The 21825-nt window shown below is 43.1% G+C and overlaps 1 protein-coding gene across 2 annotated transcripts; it reads left to right on the forward strand.

The window, feature by feature from the left end:
- Nucleotides 1–5913: 5913 nt before the first annotated feature.
- etv5a (ETS variant transcription factor 5a) lies at nt 5914–20765 on the forward strand. Of its 2 annotated transcripts, none has more exons than XM_080412941.1 (13): nt 5914–6080; nt 8610–8744; nt 9353–9449; nt 9621–9668; nt 10374–10424; nt 12404–12527; nt 12728–12997; nt 13931–14229; nt 16596–16658; nt 17113–17181; nt 17560–17729; nt 18420–18521; nt 19071–20765. In XM_080412941.1, the coding sequence occupies exons 2-13, from the start codon at nt 8697–8699 to the stop codon at nt 19299–19301; spliced, it is 1572 nt and encodes a 523-aa protein (XP_080269067.1). In that variant the 5' UTR covers nt 5914–6080; nt 8610–8696; the 3' UTR covers nt 19302–20765. The 2 variants fall into 2 exon arrangements, with proteins under 2 accessions (XP_080269067.1, XP_080269068.1); XM_080412942.1 differs by having other exon boundaries at nt 9356–9449.
- Nucleotides 20766–21825: the final 1060 nt, after the last annotated feature.

The following is a 21825-nucleotide window of genomic DNA, read 5'->3' on the forward strand; positions in this document are numbered from 1 at the left end:
GTTATATTATTAAGTGTACATATTTGTTTATAATATTTTATCTGATGTTAACTCACACCACCGCATGCCTGCCAATTGTCTCAACTCCTTTCCTCTGTAACCATCACCTCCGTGGATCAGACATTTTTCTTTGCTTAGAAACTCAATTTATCTGATATATCTATTTGTTGTGATTTTCTTTTTTCTTTTCTTTTTTGGTAGCATGTTTTATGATGATACTGTGCAAAGATAAAGACAGCAAATGAACTGTCTTACATTAAAAAATGAAATCCCTGGAGGAAGTGTCCACCATCATATAGTATCTATAGATTTATTGTTGGATCAAGTGGCGGTGACATAAACACCCACACACAGCCTGTCAGAGTCCCCAGTCGATGTGCGTCACAATTCATGCCTAGTCTTGTCCCTTGAAGTAATCAATAGCCTTAATAAGAAATGGACCCACTCTCTGCTCACAGCTCTGCCCTATAAAAATGTTCATTCAACTTAGAGCGTGTACAAATGTAAGCAAAGGGACCTGTAAGGGTCCACAAATTGATAAATGAACACTTGAGGATTTTACTGTGTGTATACAGAGAACTGTATTGTCAAAAACAAATAAAATGACAATGGAAGATTGAAAAAGATGATTAGTTATCTCTGTATTGCAAAAACGCATTACCCACTGCATGTTATTTATGGTCAAATAATTCATAATCCCCCACATGTCATTTAGGTCAGTCTAGTTTTGTCACCGGCAGCTGGTCTGTAAGACGGTTGCATTTGATCTGAGGTTAGACAAACCCAGGAGACCCAAAGGCCATCCATTACCTCAGGTTCAGCAGTAGAGCCACTGTTACACCAGGGATTGTTAATGTACAGTGTTACGTGCTGTATACTAGCGTTGACATCATTGGGCAGCAGAGAATGGACTACCATTGTGTTACTATGATAATAATGATATATAAGGTGACTGGTCCCCTCAGTTCAGTGGGCTAAAACAAATTTAGATTAAATTACACATTACATTACTGTACAATTTGTCATAGTCCTGCTTGATTTGCCTGCAACCACTGCATATGTCCAAACTGCAAATCCCTCTTTCAATAATTAGCAGCTACATCCACGTTAATCAACATAATCATAATGAAGAGATAGCCAGGCTCCATCTGTCCCCATGTGTAACCACCCCCTTTTCCCATCCAGTATACTGACCTTGGTAAGGGGGGCCTTTGGTTGTCCCTGGTTTATCGTACGCTACTGTCCTGACCGTGCTGTCCTATTCTCAGCCTGGGACAGATTAGTGACATCAGAGGCGCAGATGTGGCAGAGCCCCGAAGTGTGGCTATTCCACATGTATGTTATCAAATCACAGAAACTTCATAGAGAGGGTATTTCTGTTCATGTCAACAGAGGTGGGAAGTTGCTGGTTAAGACACATCAACAATAGTATTTTTGAAAGGGACTACTAAACATTGAACTATATTGCAATTCTTCAGGGAGATTATTCTATACAAAACTAAACAAGATAATCACATACTATACCAACTGACCACAGCTAATCAGATGACCTGTGTCGATACAGTAGGATTTAATGTCACCCCCCCCTCAACCGGTCCCCATCAGGGTGTGTATGGTTTTGGACTGTCAGTCCATACAGTGTCAAGGGCAGACAAAATCCCCAAACTCTAGTCTGTGATTGGATAACAAGGAGGGAAGAATCAATATCCTCAGCCCACTGAAGTCTACCCAGTGTGTCTAGTCTGTCTGTATGCACAGTATAATCCTGAGTGTTGATTTAACACTATCAATGTACAAATGGGTACATTTACACTGAGGATTTTGCTGTGTGGCTTCCTCGCTGTTCATTAGCTGTTGGCATTTTGATGGACACAAAGATTTATCAAATAAACAAAAAGGTTGAATATGCATTCTGTCCCGATGTCTTCCTTGATCTCTCTCACACTCATGCAACACACATGCACAGACATGCAGATTTCTAGCACAGCACCACACAGCACAGCCAGCACCATCGGCCTCTGTACTCCAACTGATTGGATTGTAATTGAATCAAATCGTTAAGTGCTTTTATATTGATGATAACGAGAGGGCCTTTCAATTATATCCCTCTGTTCTTTTACAATAATATACTCACTCATGATAAGATCAGAATATACAGTATGTTGGCTTCCTGTATTGGCGTGGGCGGACTGTGCCACAGGAAGCTATGCCTGTATTTTTCTTGGATCAATTGGGACACAAACAGACATATCAGCACCCATTAATCACAGATGATGACTCAGGATCTGGCAAGTTAGCGTGAGGAAATTAATGCTGAGGTTGATTGAGTGAACAAACAAGAAGACAATGGTAATAAAGACACACCCATATTTCCCACAACCATGCCGCTATACACTCAGCCCCACAGAGACGAGCTCTTCATGACCTTTGGCCCTTCTTGGTCAATAACATGCTCTCGCCCCCAGTCCACCGTGAAGTGCACCTTTTGCGGCCATAATACTGATGCTGTCATACTTCAGACATAAATCCAAAAGACCTTATCATGTTACCATTGCTGGAAATTAAATCCAGAGAAATAAAACACCCAAATTAGAATTCTAATATTATCTGAAAGATTAGACTTTTTACATTCCATGCCCTGCTCTCTGGTCATTCGCCTCCGATAAAAAGAGCATAAACAAAGGGCAAGAAAGGGAGATGGAGAGGATTAAAAAGAGACAGAGAAAATGAGAAAACTAGCAAGGGGGAGGGATGCATGGAGTTATTGGAGTGAGGGGAGTAGATAAATAAAGAGAGGAGAGAGAATAAAGGAAAGGTTATACAATTGGGCCTCTTTTAGCCTGATTTACGCTTCACACATGACGTGTCGCACGCCTAAAATTGCAGATCTCCAAGCTCTTGACACACTGCGTCATGTTGTGAGCTTGTAGATCTGCTGTTTCCGGCATGCGACACCATCCTACGACGACGTATAAATCAGGTTTGAGTTTGCCTTTGGCTAGGCGTCTTGAGTGCGGCTGCTGAGATAACAAGGCAGGAATTATTTCCCAGTGTGCTATTAATAGCTGGCAAGTCACATCTCGTCCTTCTCTGGAAGAGCATCCTGTGCCCCACGGCTCCGCTTTCCCATTTTAACTCTTTTTTTGAAATGTGTAAATTGACAGATATTTGCAGGCCGAGACAGACACGCCATGATAATGGCCTGATCCACTTATTTAGTGTGCCTCATCGCATGTGGCTGCTGTTAGCTCGGTAGACATTGATGATGGCATTCATTGGTGGTGCAAAGACTATCTGAGAAGAATATCTGAGCTTCTGAAGTCAAATGTATTTGTATAGCCCTTAATCACTGTTAAATTTTTTAACAAAGTAAAAAAAACGACGCCTTCTGAAATTCTGCCCTTGTCCAAAAGCAACTGAATGTAATACATAATCACACATAGAGTGCATATTGTAATCCTGATCAGGCTTGGACAAAATGACCATGGCTCCAGATTTCCCGACCAATTATATAGCTGAGTCTCATTTCTATTGCAGTGGTTCCCAAACTGGGAGGGCGTTGTCAGCTTGTAGTTTGGCTATTTTCACAATATCTGTGGAACCGAGTCAAACTAAATGTAATGCCTACAATTCCAAGTGCTTGTCAGGGTGGGGGATCTCCAGTTCAAATATGATTATTTTGGGGGGTCGCGGCCTGAAAAGTTTATTGTGTGGAGGATAGCAGTAGCATCCATAGCAGTAGTTCATGAGCTTTGTGACCTCTGGCTAGTCAGGAAAGTTTGCAGAGTAGAGTCTACTCCTTGTTAAGGATTAGCCCACACCTCACTATAGGCACCAATGATCTGTGTCAGTGTCTGACCCAGTAGTCCTTGGGCATAAGCCTGCTCAAGGGAAAAAGAAATCACCCCTTTCACTTCTTCGCGTCTCTGACGCACAACATAAAGCCCTACTCCAGCCCTTTTAAGATCAACGTACACAAAAGCAGCTTGTCACTCTTGCATTATGTCACAGTTATTTAAGGAAAGATTCAAAATGGAAACGCAATATGCTCACTCCTCTCACGCCTCCAGGCGCTCACATCCACCCACCCACATTCGCACTAGTAAGAGGAGAATCGTTCAGTGGATGTTGGCGCTGTCATATAGTATAGTGCCCAGCTCACGCGTTTGCATCCTCAGACACACTTGAGAGCCTCCTTTATTACATTTGTATGTGAATTTAACTGTCAACATTTTTAGCCAATCAAACGACAGGCACCCCATAACTCCCCCTGCTATATTTTCCTCTACACATGTGTGAAGATCCCATATCCTGTAAGACAATATGTTCACCCTTGGCCTAAGACCTCAGGGTCACTAGCAAAACATAGCTCTATATATCCTATGAGACAAGTATATTCTATGGATTCATTTATTCATGCTATTACTGTCCCTGAGACAAGCTCATAAGCTCTGTGTCATTGCTTGCAAGGATTTTGTGGGGATTATAGTTTTCATACCATCTGCTGACCGTCCCTGGTTTGTTTTAAATTCTCAGTAATGCAAGCGAGTGTCTGTATAATATGTGGGACTACCAGTTTTAGTGACAGTGGTGATAATGACAAGGGTTTAGTTCTTTGTGACCTCTGACCTTTTGGGGTATAGCCCTGCTTCTATCTCTCTCTCTCTCTCACACACACACACACACACACACACACACACACACACACACACACACACACACACACACACACACACACACACACACACACACACACACACACACACACACACACGCGCGCGCGAGCACGTACGCATAAAGAGTACAGGGAGATCTCTTGCCTTTTTAAGTTTCTACAGAATTTTGTTTTAGCTTGTTACAGTATGTGGGCTAGTTTATTGTTATTACATATTATTATATATATTATATATATATATATATATATATATATGTATGTATGTATGTATGTATGTATGTATGTATGTATGTATGTATGTATGTATGTATGTATGTATGTATGTATGTATGTATGTATGTATGTATGTATGTATTATTTACAGTGTTACTCCGGTCACTGACACTCTTTTGTAATGTAAGTACATAGGTGGAGGTCATTGTCTTCTTGTCTACCCATGACACCTACACAGAGACTACAGATGTAAATGAGGTTATAGCTATTTTGGTGCAATATATTTATTGTGCATTGTCCCTGTCAAATAAACAATTAAAACAAAAATGTGTGTGTGTGTGTGTGTGTGTGTGTGTGTGTGTGTGTGTGTGTGTGTGTGTGTGTGTGTGTGTGTGTGTGTGTGTGTGTGTGTGTATACAGTAAAATTGTATATTAGTCCATGTGACTTTAACCTTTTAACAGTAGAATATGCTATCTGCGTGATCACAGAAATGTTGAAAGTAACCTTTCTGTACCATGTGGCATTTGTAATTCATATGTAACTGGCCCTTTAAAAGCTATCGGCAGAGATGGCTGGAAAAAAAAAGAAATGTGAATGAAATCCAACCATTCATAAAAATAGGCCAGAGTCACTCTGTGATTGGTCCAAGGACATCTCATGCATAATTCATTGCCTCCAGATGAGCCATTGGCTTCTCACTTTGAAGGACACTGTGATTGAACCAATCAGAGCATGTGACTGTCAGCGTTGCCATATTTTGTGAGAGAAATAAGCAGCCAGGTCTATGAAAAGAAACAAGCCCAAATGAAGACACATGAGCACTAACAATTTGCTATTTGAAAATAGGCTTGTAGATATGCTATTTTCAAAGAAAACTCTTGGGTGGAAAAGTGAACATTTATATACAAATAAATACAAAATATTTTCAGAGGAACAAGCAACTTTACAGAAACATCGCTTATAATAACCGGACATGGCAACCCCGGTGACTGTGTGTTCACACTGGAGCCCAGGGGAAAAGCGAGCGGTCCATTAACGAAAAGCTCAGTCCAGTTGTGTGAGTCGAAGGGGTTGCACGCACACAGTGTTATCCGTGCAGAGAAACACACATACGGCCAACGGCGCACATTTTGCGTGGATATTTTCAACTGTATCATTTCAACACGGGACGGGGATATTACATAAAATAAGGTAAGTCTATAAGCTGCGATACTTAATCAGTAAGTGTTTTGACAAGACAAAGTGATACGTATTTCTGAATGCCACCGATTGTGAGTTTTTTTTTTTTTTAAACCAAAGAAAATCCCAACGCCATCTTCCTCTAGTAATATTTACTTTGGCAACCATTTTCTATGAGCTTTATTATGTAAGTAAGAATACGAGCAGAACTTATGTTTAAAGCACAGCATAGTATTAGTTGCACCATATGTGTTATCTCTCTTGATATCAGCTTTGGGTTATCAGCGGTCTGGTGACTGTTTGTTATTTTATGAATGGAGGGGGTCAGTCCAGTGTTTTTTTCTTCTCATCTTGTGTTCCTCAGGGATCGAGTTTCACTTCATTGAGAAAAACAAGAGTCCGTGAAGGGAGGGAGGGAGGGGGGGAGGGTGGAGAGAAGGGTGATCTTCATCCCCCAGTGGCGGCCCCATCACCCAGGGTTGCCATGTCTGCTTATTATAGGTGACTTTGGGGCTTGTTTTTCGTTAAAGTTGCTTGTTAAATACTGCCTTATTTCTAAAGTGTACTTGCTTATTTAGGCTTGCTTCCAAAAAAAAAAATTTAAACCAGTCGTTCTCAAAAATGTTCATGAAAATGTTTTGTGCCCAGGCAGCATTTGTGTTAGAATGTTTAAAACAAATATTCCACATTTTAGACTTTTTGAAAATAGCAGATCTACAAGCTCACAAGGCGACGCGTTGTGAGTTTGTAGATCGGCTAATTTCAAATAGCTGATGCATAATAGTTTTAAAGTTCTCATGTTGCTTCTTTTGGGCTAGTTTCCCTAGACCTGGTTGCCTATTTCTCTTACTAAACCTGGCAACACTGCCCATCATCTGCTTCTGCTTAAAGTGAAACGCAAACTTTGGGAGAATGAATTGTAAAGCCAAAAGTTCGGCAAAACGAGCCTAAACACTAAACAGAGTCTACAATTATGGATTGCTGGATTGCTTTACAGCTCAGGATTTTGAGCTGTAACTCTATACAGTTGTAGTCATTTCTACTTTTTCCAAGTTTCATTTTATGGTAGATTTTCCGTCTTCTGAAATAACGGCAGGCGTCTATACTGTGTTTACATGGGGTTGGTTTGGGACATTTTAAGACTACACGTTAATAAAGCAGCTGATAATATGCCCTTATTGGCTTTTAGTGACATAGAAAAGCTGTTTGAAACTCCTCAATATATATATTTGAAATCTGTGCCCTAAAGACCAACAGTTCGCCAAACGCGCTCACAAGGGCGGGTTTTACGCACAGGTATTTTCCATGAGTTGTTGAATAATGGATGTATTAAGTTTACATTGTTGTAATAATCATGATTGTCCAGCTATTCGTCGTCCATTAAGAGCAGAGAGTCTAGCTAGAGTGTGTGTGTAGTAGTGAGTCATATCAATCAGCGTTGCCAGTATTCTGCGAGAGAAACAAGCAACCAGGTCTATGAAAACAAGCCCAAAAGAAGAGACTAGGCTACGGCGGCTATTTGAAAATAGCCGATCCACAAGCTTGATCTGCCATTTTCCACAAAAAAAAGAAAATAATAATCTTGGAGAAAAAAAGATGGTAATTTTGAAACATTTCAACACAAATCCCTAGCATAACATATTTTCAGATGCGCAGAAAACTACATATTCATTTAGGGGTCCTTACCATGAAAATGTTTGAGAACCACTGGATTAAACAACATTAGGAAACAAGCCCAAATAATCAACTACACTTAAGAAACTAGCCCAAAAAAACGCAACCCGCAAACTACCAATATTTGCAAGCAGTTGAAGCAACTTTACAGAAAAACAAGCCCAAAGCATACATGGCAACTCTGATTAGTAGGCTACTCAAACCTAATCAAAGGAAGGGTCATTTAAAAGCAGTGTAATAACTTAAGTGTGTGTACGTGTCATTTTAGTATTTGTCTGGCCTGTTCGTTACTATCACAATGTTACACAGCATGCTGAACAACATGAGACACACAAGGCTATGTCTCAAAATAATGGGACTCTGCTGCTTTCCAAGACGATTAATGTGAATAAGCACAGATGGCTGGGGTGTGCTTATGTAACATGGTAACGTAACGTGTGCGTCACGTGTGCGGTGTATTTACCGAGAAGCCTTGTCTATACCAGGCTACCAGCATGTTTCAGTTAAATGAGCTGTTTGTTGTTGCAATAAAAGCCAAGAGGCAAGATGCAGGCCTTAAGTCCCATGTGTGCACAGGGTAGGAAACCACATTTTATTCCAATGAGAAAATAATTTGTATTAAATGTTTTTATATATAGGTATATTTTAAATTTGATTTTTAAAAACACAAACAACAAAAGACAGAAATAACCTTAACAAAACAAACAAAAAAATGGGGGGGGGGGGGGCTCCTCTGGTTCCACAGTTCCATCATCCACAGAATTTTTTTTGTGCATTCGTGCTTATCTTGCATGGGACATCAAGTGGATATTTTAGTGTTGTTGTGACACTTGTGATTTACTTCTCCATCTTACCTTTTGTCCCCAGTTGAACGGATCCAGAAAGTGACCACAGTGCTGTCGCTTTAAAGCGAAAACCCTCCCCCAACGGGGAACCCCCAAAGCCCCAGATAACATGGACGGATTCTATGACCAGCAAGTCCCATTTATGGTCCCACCCAATGTAAGTGGACACGCACACGCCAATCCCAACAATGCTGCTATCCATATACATGCGTCACATCAAGATGGCAACATTAGGCTACATATAGACTGCTTAGACCAGTGGTTCCCAAACCTTTTAGCTCGAGATCCCAAAAAATTATTCGATGTGAACTTGTAGATCGGCTATTTTCAGTAGGCCTACTTCTTAAACATTTGTTTTAAAATGTATGGAATTTCTTGAAATTCTTTTCAATTTGTTCCTACTTCATGAAAAATGTTTGCGTTTCTTTGGATAATGTTTTTTTTGTTTTGAAATAATAATTAAAAACAAAATGTAGCAAACAAAAAAATAAAGGGATATTTACTTGTGACCCCTAAAAATGTGTCTGCAACCCACAAATGGGTCCTGACCCAGTGTTTGGGAAACAGTGTTATAGACTGAGCACTGTCATCACCTAAATCTAGCTCACGAATGCATGCATTCAGAGTGATCTCTGGATGTGCAGTAGACCTCTTTCAAGACTTGTTTTCCTCGATGACCTTTGGATGTGATGTAGTGTCTTGAGGCAGTGCTTTGAACTGGACCAGGTATCGCTGACATATTTACACCACCTTATCTCACCCAAGCAGCGGAAGTCTCACGTGGAGGACTCATCTTACAGCAGGCCTCTCACCGACAGGAAAAGGAAGTTTGTGGACACAGAGCTCTCCCAGGAAACCGAAGGTAATTCAGGGATTGCTAATGGCTCATTCCCAGTACTGTGATAGTAAATATAACACAGCTTAATAACAATGTCATTACGATTGTATAGTGTAAGTGTATACCGGTAGTTGTATACCGTTGTGTAAGTTGTGTTAAAACTGCAAGTTTTCTTTTGTCTTGGTATTCTTCCAGAACTCTTTCAAGACCTCAGCCGGCTGCAAGAAATCTGGATTGCAGAAGGTAGGTTTCTAATACATTTATTCTTTTAATTTCCGCTGTTGTTTTCTGTTGCTCTGCCCCAAGGCATGGCTCAGATATAGTTTCTCCCGGTTAGATTCAATCTGTTAGAGATTCAGTTTTGAGCCCTGGATTTCTTTTGTCCTCCGCAAAAAGTTTCATTTGGAATATGGTTGTGCAGGCTGCCAAAAAGTCACCTCAAAACGAAAAGTCTGGATGTGATGTTAAGGCAATTTAATATTTGGAAGAACCTCTTAACTGTTAATCCCCTGTTTCTGAATGAAGTGGTGAGATTGAAGATTAACTGAGACATTTTTCAGGATTAAGATGAAGTTAAGCAAGTGCTCAGATTAACAAGTAACCTGATGAGAATGTGAAATGTCCATGTTTTCTGTGCAATCAATGGGGCAAGTAGTACAAAGTCCTGTAAATATATGTAAATGTTTTTCTTTTCTTTTGTTCCCCCATGCACTAGTGCCCATTTTACTTCTTAAGTTTTTGTTTCTTATTGATCCCCCCTTTTCTCATGATGCTGAAGCAAATGGTTCATTATTTCTACAGGACATTGCAATTTCCCCCCTCACAATTCTTTTTTCTATTGAGGTTATTTTTTCTGTTTAAAATGTCATAGTTAGATTGACAGGCACAGTGGACCAGCAGTGTGTCTGTTTTTTCCCCATGTGTTGACATTCTCCTGTATCGCCACAGCCCAGGTGCCTGATGACGAACAGTTTGTCCCAGATTTCCAGTCAGATAGCTGTGAGTACCTGACTTTTTACATATCCTAAGAGGGAGAGTGTGTGCGTGTGTGTGTGTGTGTGTGTGTGTGTGTGTGTATGTTTACTCAACAAACTCTGTAAATGGGATCCTTGCCCCAAGCCTATTAATGATTAAGATGTTGTGGATCTTCTTCGGCATGGTAGTGAATTTATACTTAAACATTTTACACCACAATAAGTGTCTTCTTGAGTGTCCTTCAAAATACCTTTTATTAATTACACTTTCATTATCACCAAGAAGACCTTTATTAATTACACTTTCATTATCACCAAAGCCTAACACCACTTCTCACCTTCAAAACATCTCTCTCGCCTTCAAGTAAAATCCATCCCATCCCTCTTCCATTTTGAGTTTAATCAGCCGATTGGCATGGGGCATCACATGAGCCAAGCCCCTAATCTGATTTCACACTTTCCTGCACTCAGACCCTGCAGCTGGAGGCAGGCTAGATTCCAGAGGGTGGGGCCACTCCAGAGATTGCGTATACATGTTGGCTGCCTACTACCCAATTTCAAACCCAAGCCCACATTCCCAGAACTCCCTCAGAACCCCACTCCCCAGCGCAAGCACGCTGCCCCGAACCACTGCCCGTTTGTCCCTGCATGTAGCCTTTAGGCAGCAGCCAAGGAAAATATTTGAATTATGTTCAATGGAGCATTTTACGATCTTCTCCCCCTCCTCCCTGTCATTCTCTGAGTTTGTTTATGTTTTTGTCTGACGCGGAGGAGGCAGAGACAGGGTGTGGTGCCTGCCTGTCTTTGTCCGGGCTGCTGTTTGGTCCTGGTGGTGCAGTGGGCTGCAATTTGACCACCAACATAGAAGTGCTGCAATATATTATTGAGGTTAATTCTCTGACATGCCAGTTTGTATAGTGAGGCCTATGGAAGGTTGTGGGACTGCTTTGTCAGTTCACAATAAAGTGTCTGCACTATATAGTTCTTGACCTTGCATTTTCAGGAGTTTGTGTGTGATTGGCAGAGACTCCTGTGGCCAGGCAAGGGGCCAGCCTTCTCACAAGCTGCCTATTCACCAGGCTCGGCTCATAGCACTGTTCCGTATAGCCACTGCAGTCAGCGGGGCATCACATGGCAGCCTGTACCCTCTTACAGTGTGTACCTAGGCCAGCCTTTTAACATTGCCTGTTTCCTCCATAAGTTGAAGCGCAGAGTGGTTCAGAAACCTCTAGCATTTATGTATATCACATCCCTGCCTTATAAGTGAAATGCATGCATGCATGTGCACATGCATGTCTCGTCTGTGTCAGCCTGGGCCCCTCTCCATGAACTGAACCCCCTGTCTGGCAGGCCAGAGAAGGAAAAGATGCCTAATCTCCCCTCCATTTACCCACTCTCTGTGAGGAGTTTTGCCCTGGCCAGAGGGTTTCACAGCACACAGAGGGGAGCTCACGTGCCCATTGTTAGCTCTCTCGAGGTCCATCAGCACCCAGGGTGATTTATTTGGCTCCCGCTCCTCTGTGCCCAGGGATCCAGTTTCTGCCTGGCCATTATGTGGCGCCCCGGAAACTGCAGCCGATACTCGGAGAGCTCCAGCCAGTGTCTAATGGTTACAGCGCTAGGGAGGAAAATCATTCACAATCATTGAATTACGGCCACACTGATTCATGGGTATTGACTGGTCTCCACATAATGGGAATCAGAGAAGAGAGAGCTGTGATGGCGTGCGTGTGCATAGTGCAGTTAGTATCACGGTACCTAGCAATGGAGGATATATGGGGCTTTCCAGACCTTGCTGTCAACCATCATTAAAATCCATGATAAATAGATCCTAAGTGGCTCTGTCAGTTGGGAGGATACAAGGACACTGTCCATACACCCATTTATCCATCCATCAGAGCAAAATGCGCTTAAGATAAGCATTGAGTTTTCTGTTTATGTCTTCAGTTAGGTGATATCTGCAGTATATCTAATGTGTTCCCCTGTGTTGTCTCTCTGCTCCAGTGATGTTTCATGGCCCACCAGCAGCCAAGATCAAACGAGAGCTGACTCCCTCCAAGGAGCTTTCTCCTTGTCGCCAGGACAGGAGTCCCATGCCATACGGAGAGAAGTGCCTTTACAGCTACAGGTGAGCTGGACCTTTTCCCTCTTATGCTTATTATGGTACTAGTTTTTGCTTTTGCTTATTCCATGTACTGCCTATACTGTACAATTTGTCACATATGATAAAGCTAGCTTTCAATTAGCATATTTTATCACTCTATTCTCTTTAATAATGAATGCTATCACTTCCTCATGTTGACTTGTTTGTGATTGCCTCCCTCACAGTGCCTATGACAAGAAGCCCATTCCTGGGTTCAAACCATTGACTCCCCCCTCTACGCCTGTGTCTCCTTGTGGCCCGACTGGCACGGCAGGGACACACCCTCTCAGCGAGCAGACCCCTCCCCCGCACCCCCCTGTAACAAATCAGAATCTGGGGCCACGTCCGCTGCACGTACAACATCACAGCCAGCGACTCCACAGCCAGAGCCCACCGTTTGCCGTGCCCTGCACACCACTTGGCCAGGATGCCAGCAGCTTCAGCCCTGAGCACAGGTAATGGTCATAATTTACTTCTCCCCAACCACCTCATGGTAGAACATTGAGATATCTATGTTGCCAAAATAACCACGATTTCTATCTCCTGTTTGCCAGCCTCTGAATAGCCAGCATGTTTACCAACACATAAGCTAATGACCCAGAATATTTAACTGCTCTAAATATACTCCTTCATATCGTCATCATGTTTCCATTATGGGGACCACTGTCCATATGGAACCTTAGTGACTTGGCGGGTCCATGTCAGCCCGATGACCTTTCACTACTGCTGACTTTAAGGGGAGATGAGCATCTGTTGACAGGCTGTGTAGGGGTTTACAGACCACCAAAGAGTGATGGGGCGGTGCTGTGTGCTAGCACGGTGAAGGCTTCCGTTTTGGATGCAGTCTGGATGCATCTGATATTATGAAAATGTGTTCAACCAGCCAAGACACATTCTCTTCCCCCTCACATGCACACTGCAACCCTCCACTACTGCTTAATCTGTGTGGCCATATATACGTATCTCTTAGTGGGCGCGCCAATTTACTGGGCATTTCACTACCAGGCACTAAAGGCCAATGGCAGCCATTCACACCCTAGGCGCCATCTCCTTGGAATGGAGCCAAGATTCTCTTTTTATAGTCGTCCGACACACATGGTCTTAATGTCTGATGTGCAGTGTCCCTGTTTGGCTGCTCCCAGCTCCCATGTTCTCTGACTGGTTCAGAAGCTACATTATCTCTATATATTCTCCAATGCCCTTTGGTTGGTTCGGGCAGGCTAGAGAAGCTCAGAAGCGCTATACATTGTTCAATGCCCTTTTGTTGGTTCAGGCAGGCTAGAGAGGTTCAGGGGTTCTATACATTCTCAGTTGCAGTGTGTCCCCTCATGTTGTCTACTTTTTGGCATAATCACCTTCTCTGTCCCCCCCAATCTCCTAACGTTTAGGTTCCAGCGGCAGATGTCCGAGCCGTGTCTACCTTTCCCCACAGCAGAGAGCCAAGCACGCTCCCAGTTTATACCCCAGCCCCCCAGCAGTAATGGCCGGCCCCCGTACCACCGGCAGATGTCGGAGCCCTTGGTTGCTGTGTCTCCCCAAGGCTTCAAACAAGAGATGCTGGACCCACGATATGCAGAGCAAGGAGTGCCCACCATGGGCCACCCCGGACGACATGCCGGGCCGCCTCCTGCCGCCTTCCACCCCATGGCCATCAAGCAAGAGCCCCGGGACTACTGCTTTGATTCTGGTGAGTGGTTAAGTGGGGGAGATGAGCACTTGTTAGGCTGAGCTAGAGCAGAGGTTCATGGGTTGCTGCCCTTTCGACAGAATCAGTGCATTACCTCTCAATCACTCTGTGTTGTTTTAGATAGTCTGGGAGCAGACAAAGTGGACTATGAGAGTTGGTATCCAGGGCTGCGTGAGAATAAAATGGCCAGAGGGTGAGGAATGTGCCCGGCCCTGTTTGTTCTGGGCAATGACACATGAATGTGAGTTTTAGCGCACTGCAGGGTCCCAGGCAGGCGCATATGCACTTTCTCTCTCCTTCTGTCTGTCTGTCTGTCTCTCTGTCTCTATCTCCACATCTGCATCATTCCTCCATAGTCACACAAGTAAAGGAAAAAGTGGGTCTTAGCCTGGCTTAAGTCTCCAAGGGCAAAAAGTAAGTGGGTCACCTAGCCAGGTTCAGAGGAGCTAACTTCAATGGGCTTACCTGGAATAGATCTGGGCCACTGGCCACAGAGGGCTTAGAGTGAACTGCAGTAGAACAGTTTGACTTGGGAATTTGGAAGTTCTGGACACTGTGTTAACATCTAATAGAGAAGAGGCTAGACAACAACTGAGAAAAGTTAGACAACAACTGAGAAAAGTTATCTTATGGAATCGGAACAGAAAGGCTTAAAGGTAGGGTAAGTGATATTTTTGGGTTAAAACAAAAAGTATTTTGTTAAAAGGTTAAAGCACTATATTCTGATAGTAATCATTGCTATAGAGTGTTTGTTCAGTAACAGGAGTCTCCCCGTCTCTCCAGCTCTTTAATAAACAGAAAATACATTTTCTGGTAGGTGTCAAAATCTCAGCCAATCAGGAGAAAGTACCCATTTTTAAGCTTCATTTTTATAGTGTTCCTGTTCAAATTTTGCCTGCTCATTTCTTAGTGTCATCACTTCCAATTTCACTTGTTTAATCTATATCCTGATTGAGTTCTCTATCCTGATTGGATAAAATTGGAAATGAAACTGAAACGAAAATGCATTTTCTGTTTTATAAAGAGCTGGAGAGACATGGAGACTCCTTATATGGACAGGACACTCTATAGTAACGAGCACTATCAGAACATAGACCCATTTTGCAATTATTTGAATAATTGCAAATCACTTACCCTACCTTTAATATGATTTAAGCTTCATGAGATGGCATCTGATGCTATTAGATCCTGACGACCCAACACCCCAGCTGTTGTCTCCCCGCTGCGTCACCACCCTCCTTTCATGTAACTCTGTTGCTGCAGCCTATCTCTTTTTCCCTTTTGTCCACACGTTCATGCTCTCATAGTCTTAAATCGTAGTATAGAACAGACAGGCAGGCCAGTGATGTAATGACAATCCTCTTAGCTTCTTAGAGCCTTTAAATTTCTACGTCACTGTGTCCTGGGGCTAGGGTCTCTGGGTGGAGGGTAGAAGTACTTGTGTAGTGGTTTAGCACCATGGTATATTTCATTGTCCCCGATGACCCGATGAGAGTGGCCAACTAGTGAAATGCTTTTTTTTTTTGTTCTAGACAATCATGTGACGAGTGGGTCAAAGCTGGTCCCCATCTGATTGTCTCTGTCTTTGATTCCTTTGTGTGTGTGTGTGTGTGTGTGTGTGTCTCTCTCTGCGTGGCAGCCACATGCATGGAAACGGCTCTTAATGTTTAGCTACAGATTGTTTCCCACAATCCACTTTGAAATGGGTTAAGGATAAGCGGGTCAAGCAAGCAGTCACTCAAAAATTGATCCCTGGCTTTCTTATCAGCGGACAGGAAATAGAATAATGGGGAAGTCGTGGAGGGGACAGAATGCGCTTCAGTGACACAGAGAACAGAAAGCGAGCCTTGACCTCCCCCCTAGGGGGACAGGCATAACTTGATAGTCATTGAGATTTAATACAACAACCTCGGTGATAATCCTATTGAGAGGCTTGGTGGACATGCAACTGATGTTGCGTGCTGTGCAGAGCACTCCAATCTGGACTAAGTCCACTCCCAGATGTGTGTGTGTGTGGGTGCACGAGTGGGTGGCCTAGGCTTTTTTTTTTTTGCCTCGGATATCGCGTCAGCGCCAGTTGTGTAAGGGCCTGCAGATGGAGATGGACAGTGGTGAGGCAGAGCAGCTCGCATGTTTCCACCATAGCGCCATATGCGCCAGCAGCTCAAACAACTACATGAGTCAACTGAGCTATGTGACCAGTATAGCTCGGACCGAATGTCCCCAGTACAAACATAGACCCAACTGCCCAAACTTTAGTTTTATCGGGTCAAGTCAGGTGTGATGTGGATGTTGTTGTGGTTGAACGGTGATATGATATTGAGGGTGGGTGATCTAAACATGTACTCATGTTCTTTGTGTTACAGAAGTGCCAAACTGTCAGTCGTCATTCGGGAGGGCAGGAGGCTTCTTCCAAAACAACCATGAAAGTAAGTAGGCGTGCATGTCTGTGACGTGCATTCTTCATGCCTGGTTTATGTATAAATACATGCATGTGTGCTTGATCACTTACTCTTAATAATTTGTTAAAGCCTCGAGACATTTATCATAGTCCTTAGTGTTGGTGACTTATTGAGCTGCTGAATGCTGCTGCATTGGGGTGGGTTTGGAAACAGGGCTCCTGTCCGGTTAAACGCTACAGGTCAGCAGCATTTAAATGACATCTCAAGGGCAAGTGAATCTGTTCTGCACATGCAGTGCATTTCACACAGCCCTGGCCCTGCTTGAGCTTAGTACAATAGAATTTTCCATTCCTGGAAAGCTGCCCAGCCATATTGCTTTGTGGGCAGTTTGGATCCTCAGGTGGACCGAGGCCACTGGCCGCCACATCAAAAGGGGAGGCCTCTTTCTCACGCCTTAACTTTTTTTCCTTCTCATTGACAGGCTTCTCCTTTGACAGAGAACCTCACATATACTATGATGACACCTGCGTGGTCCCTGAGAGGCTGGAAGGTAAGAATGGACAAATCAAAAGTGGTTGACCATGTAATTCACTGTCCACAGACGGCCACGGGCAGGGGGGTGGCTTAGGTTTAGCTGAGTAAGGAGAAGTTTTTTTTTAATCAAAATTAACAGTTATTATTTGTACACACTGTAAGAAAGTAGAGGCCTTTGTTTGGTGATGGCAGTGAAGTTGAAGGACAAGCAGCTGGCCCACCTCACAGCCACCATCTGCCAGGAATGTCTCACAGCGCTGTGGCAGTGACGGAGTGCAGCACTCATTGACTCTTCTCTTTCTCCTCCTCCCTCTTTCTGTCCTCACTTTTTCCTCCATCTTGCCCATTCGGTACCCCCCGCCCTCTCTTTCTCCCTTTCTCTCCAATCCTGTAGCCAAAGTAAAGCAGGAGCCTTCAGTGTATCGTGACGGCCCTCCTTATCAGCGCCGTGGCTCCTTACAGCTCTGGCAGTTCTTGGTCACCCTCCTGGACGACCCGGCCAATGGACACTTCATTGCCTGGACTGGCCGTGGCATGGAGTTCAAACTCATAGAGCCTGAAGAGGTGAGTCTACACACTCTCTAGTCTAGATAGTCTAAACTCGGTTTAGACTATAAATGTTAATGTTAAATTTACATTATGCAGTACACAGGTATTACCATTTCTGCGGTGTACCACTCTTGTCCTTCTGGCAGAGAATTTGCTTGGGAAATACTCATACTTTCCAGTTCTAACCATCATCAAGACGTTAATCATAATATTATTTAGGACTGCTGTTCTTTGGGGGAATTTGTGGAATGGGTGACAGAGGCTTTTTTGCCTCGAATATTGTACCAGTTGTGTAAGGGCCTGCAGACGGAGATGGACAGTGGTGACAGAGCAGCATGTCATTTAAATGCAGCCTGTTTCCATTATAGCGCCATGTGCACCAGCAGCTCAAACAACTACATGAGTCAACTGGGCTATGTCACCAGTATAGCTCGGACCGAATGTCCCCTGTACAAACATAGACCCAACTGCCCAAACTTTAGTTTAATCAGGTCAAATATATCCAAGTCAAGTGTGATGTGGATGTTGGTGTGGTTGAACGGTGATATGATATTGAGGGTGGGTGATCTAAACAATATACTCTTGGGAAATCTGTCGTACTTTCCAGTTCTAACCATAATCAAGACATTAATCATAATATTATTTAGACTGCTGCTCTTTGGGGGAATATGTGGAATAACCAAGCATTGTCCTGCATTGTCTCAGGTGGCTCGTCGCTGGGGCATCCAGAAGAACAGACCGGCCATGAACTACGATAAGCTGAGCCGCTCACTGCGTTATTACTACGAGAAGGGCATTATGCAGAAGGTAAAGGCAGGTTCACCCTTTTCTTGGCTTCTACCCTGCCCAACCCCTTCCCACATCCTCTCATTTCTCCTTGGCAACAACATGCTGCCTGGAGCTATAAAAACAGAAATGGACACATTTGAATACAACCTTGGAGGCCAAAACTGCAAGGTCTTGTGATTTCACTGTCGGCCTATGCAGGCAGCAGTTACTACTCCACTGAATTAATGTCTCTAATTGGCTGGGTGCTGTAAGCTCTCGTGGCACCTCAGGTTTCAACCAATTAAACAAAGTCTAAGATCATCAATTTTCCATTGTAATGTACCTTGTGTTTACCTTGCTTACTTAAGTCTCTCTGAATTAAGAGCGTCTGCTAAATGCCTAAATTGTCTGTGGGCAAGAACTTAGAACCGGGGAAGACCTTTTTTTTAATTTTGTTGCTTATAAAGTTAACATAATGTGCAATGCAGGAACCAGGAACAGTTTGCGTAACATGCAAAATGATGCATTTGAAAATTCTGTAGTTAAGTAAAATCTTGGTTAACATCTCCCAATGACTTCACTCCTCAGGTGGCTGGTGAGCGGTATGTGTACAAGTTTGTGTGCGATCCCGAGGCTCTGTTCTCCATGGCCTTTCCAGACAACCAAAGGCCCAACCTGAAGGTTGACCCAGACAGCGTGGCGGCGGTGGACGATGACACGCTGCCCCTCACTCACTATGATGACACCACTCCTTACCTGCTTGAGGCCGGGGAGCAGTGCGTGGCAGGCCTGCCTTTCACAGATGGCTATAACTACTGACAAGCACAGTGGATTGCTGACACGTACACACACGTACAGTACACGCAAACATATGTACGGTCTTGAGAAACCCACTCTAAAACCCAGAGCTGGAACTGCTGAGCAGCGTGTGACAAAAAAAGAAAATACTCTGCCCCTTCCCCTCTCATGGTTCCTTCTCCTCTTCGGACTGCCCACATACAGTTTCAAACTCCAAACTCCCCAGCTAAAGAATGAACAAGGAAAAAACGTCTGCACCCAACTGTCAGCTTTTCTGCTGCACCGTCTAGTGAGAGAGAGAAAGAGGGTTGTGAAAGGAATGAGGGTAGATTGGACTCCAGTGGCTCTGCCCACCTTACTGACCCCCAAAGTAAGGCGAGGGGCTACTGTTACTATGGAGACCAAAAGGAAGCGAGGCCAGAGGCCACATGACTTTGAGAAGGACCTGACAGACACTCCCTGTGTGCAAGACTGCAAGTGTTGTTGCAGTTCAGATTTTTGTGACAATCCATGTTTCTTACCAAGTCAAATAACGGAGGTGAAAAAAGTTTTAATTCTGATAAGATAATCTGAATGCAGCACTATTCTATAGTTGCCTTTTTTGGGGTCCCATTATTTCCCCGAAACCATCTCTGAACTAAAAGGTCTGTGAAAGGGCTTTTAATTTGCAAAAAACAATATATTCTAAACCCACAGAGCTACTTTCTGTAAACATATTCTTTTTTGTATGCCAGCTTTTCTACAATATGGTTTAGAACTTGGAGATGTAATTCCTCCTAGCCACTGCACTGGGACTTTGATCCAGACTAGTATCTTATCCCTCTGCTACACTGACCCATGAGGGATTGAGCCATTGCATCCATTTCACCTCCCTGACCGCACCCGAGATAGAGGGCCACACTCCATATATATACTGTGTGTATGTACTGTATGTATGTATGTATGTATGTATACACACACACACACACACACACACACACACACACACACACACACACACACACACACACACACACACACACACACACACACACACACATATATGTGTATATGTGTATATGTATATATATATATATATACACATACACACATTCACAAGTGCCCTGTTCATTAGCTCTTACCTTCTTTATTGCCTGAAGTCTACAACCAATTCATCACTCCACTGCCTCCACTGTTCAAAAGGGATACACAAGAACATGTTGTCCCAGAAGCTTTGGAAGATTTATACATGCCTAAGAATTTATTATGTATGATCATGCATTGTTCCTTTTTTATTTCTATCTGGGTGCTTAATGTTTCCTTGGCAGTGTACTAGTTCCTCTGATGCACCAGGATGGCAGGAGCATCAGGACTTTTTGCATGCACAAAGGAAGGGTGAAATTTGACACCGTTGTCCTTGGACTCCTTTCTGCCAATCACAGGTTGTCAACAAGACTTCTGCTTTCCTTTGCATGGTGTTACTCAAATAAAGACTGTCCAATAACATATCGCTTTATTCTCTCTGGACAAAGAAGACATTTGTGATGTTCTCTGCATTTTTTTCCTCCAAGTTCTGTTGTTTTTCTTAATGGGGAAAAAGTCAAACTTATATAAAGTATATATTTTTGCTATAAGGCTGCATCTGTTTGATTTTAATGTATAAGCTGTATAGTTCTGCCTCTAACAAACATACCTTTTAAAAACAATTTGGTTCCCTGTAATGGCTGTTACTGCAGACTGTTTCTTTAAGAGGTCACTGTGTTTTGGATGAAAGGATGTTATTATCTTGGCTGTGAAGTTTGCATTGTAAATGATAGGGCTCCACAGTGAGGAAATATCTTGCCCAATCCACAGATACTGTCTGCCACTTGTATAGGCTTCAGTCTCCTCCCCTCACAATGTGTATCTTACACTGCAGAGGTTATGATCATCTGTACTGGGTACAATAAACTGTCCTTTACGCTTCATTGACGGCGGTCTTGGCGTGTTTCGTCATATTCTCCCCCACCACCTCCCGCCATGCAGTCAGTCAGCTGATGGTCTCCCGGTCACTGTTCTTGACCTCCCCCAGTCACATGCCTTTTCTAAAACTAATGATTTTCTTTGTTTATAATTACCCCTTCACCCACACCTACTGTTTATCAGTATATATCCATTTTTTCCCAGCAAGGTAGTTGAACTTTCTCCATCTCCTTGCTTAACCTCCACTTTAACCTCTGTTTGACATTTAAGAATGTACAAGCATGGGTATTTCAGCACCATATAAATGTACAGTATATTTAGAGCAGGCCTTAAGATGTTCTTCCTCATTGAAAATATCAGATACACAGAAGCTCGAATGCATTTTTAGATCTCCAAATTTAGCGAATGCACCTTTGACATTGACAATACAGGTGAAGATATGTGAAAAGGAACATCAGTTGAATATTTAAATATGTTTGGAGTAGATGCTTTATCTGAATATGGGGGGAGGGGGTCTTGATCAGCCAATGAGACTTCACTTTACTGTGTAGTTAAGAAACATACAACAGCATGGAGCAAATGTGGATCAACAATAAAATGATAA

This window comes from Gymnoscopelus braueri (genome assembly GCF_963280865.1).
Source record: "Gymnoscopelus braueri genome assembly, chromosome: 18".
In the NCBI taxonomy this organism is placed as follows: Eukaryota; Metazoa; Chordata; class Actinopteri; order Myctophiformes; family Myctophidae; genus Gymnoscopelus; species Gymnoscopelus braueri.

Bases quoted from the DNA above. Each gene is read 5' to 3' on its own strand.
- etv5a (XM_080412941.1), top strand. From the start codon at position 8,697: ATGGACGGATTCTATGACCAGCAAGTCCCATTTATGGTCCCACCCAAT. The intron at 9,450-9,620 runs GTAATTCAGGGA...GTATTCTTCCAG, and splicing joins GCTCTCCCAGGAAACCGAAG to AACTCTTTCAAGACCTCAGC. The intron at 12,998-13,930 runs GTAATGGTCATA...CCTAACGTTTAG, and splicing joins AGCTTCAGCCCTGAGCACAG to GTTCCAGCGGCAGATGTCCG.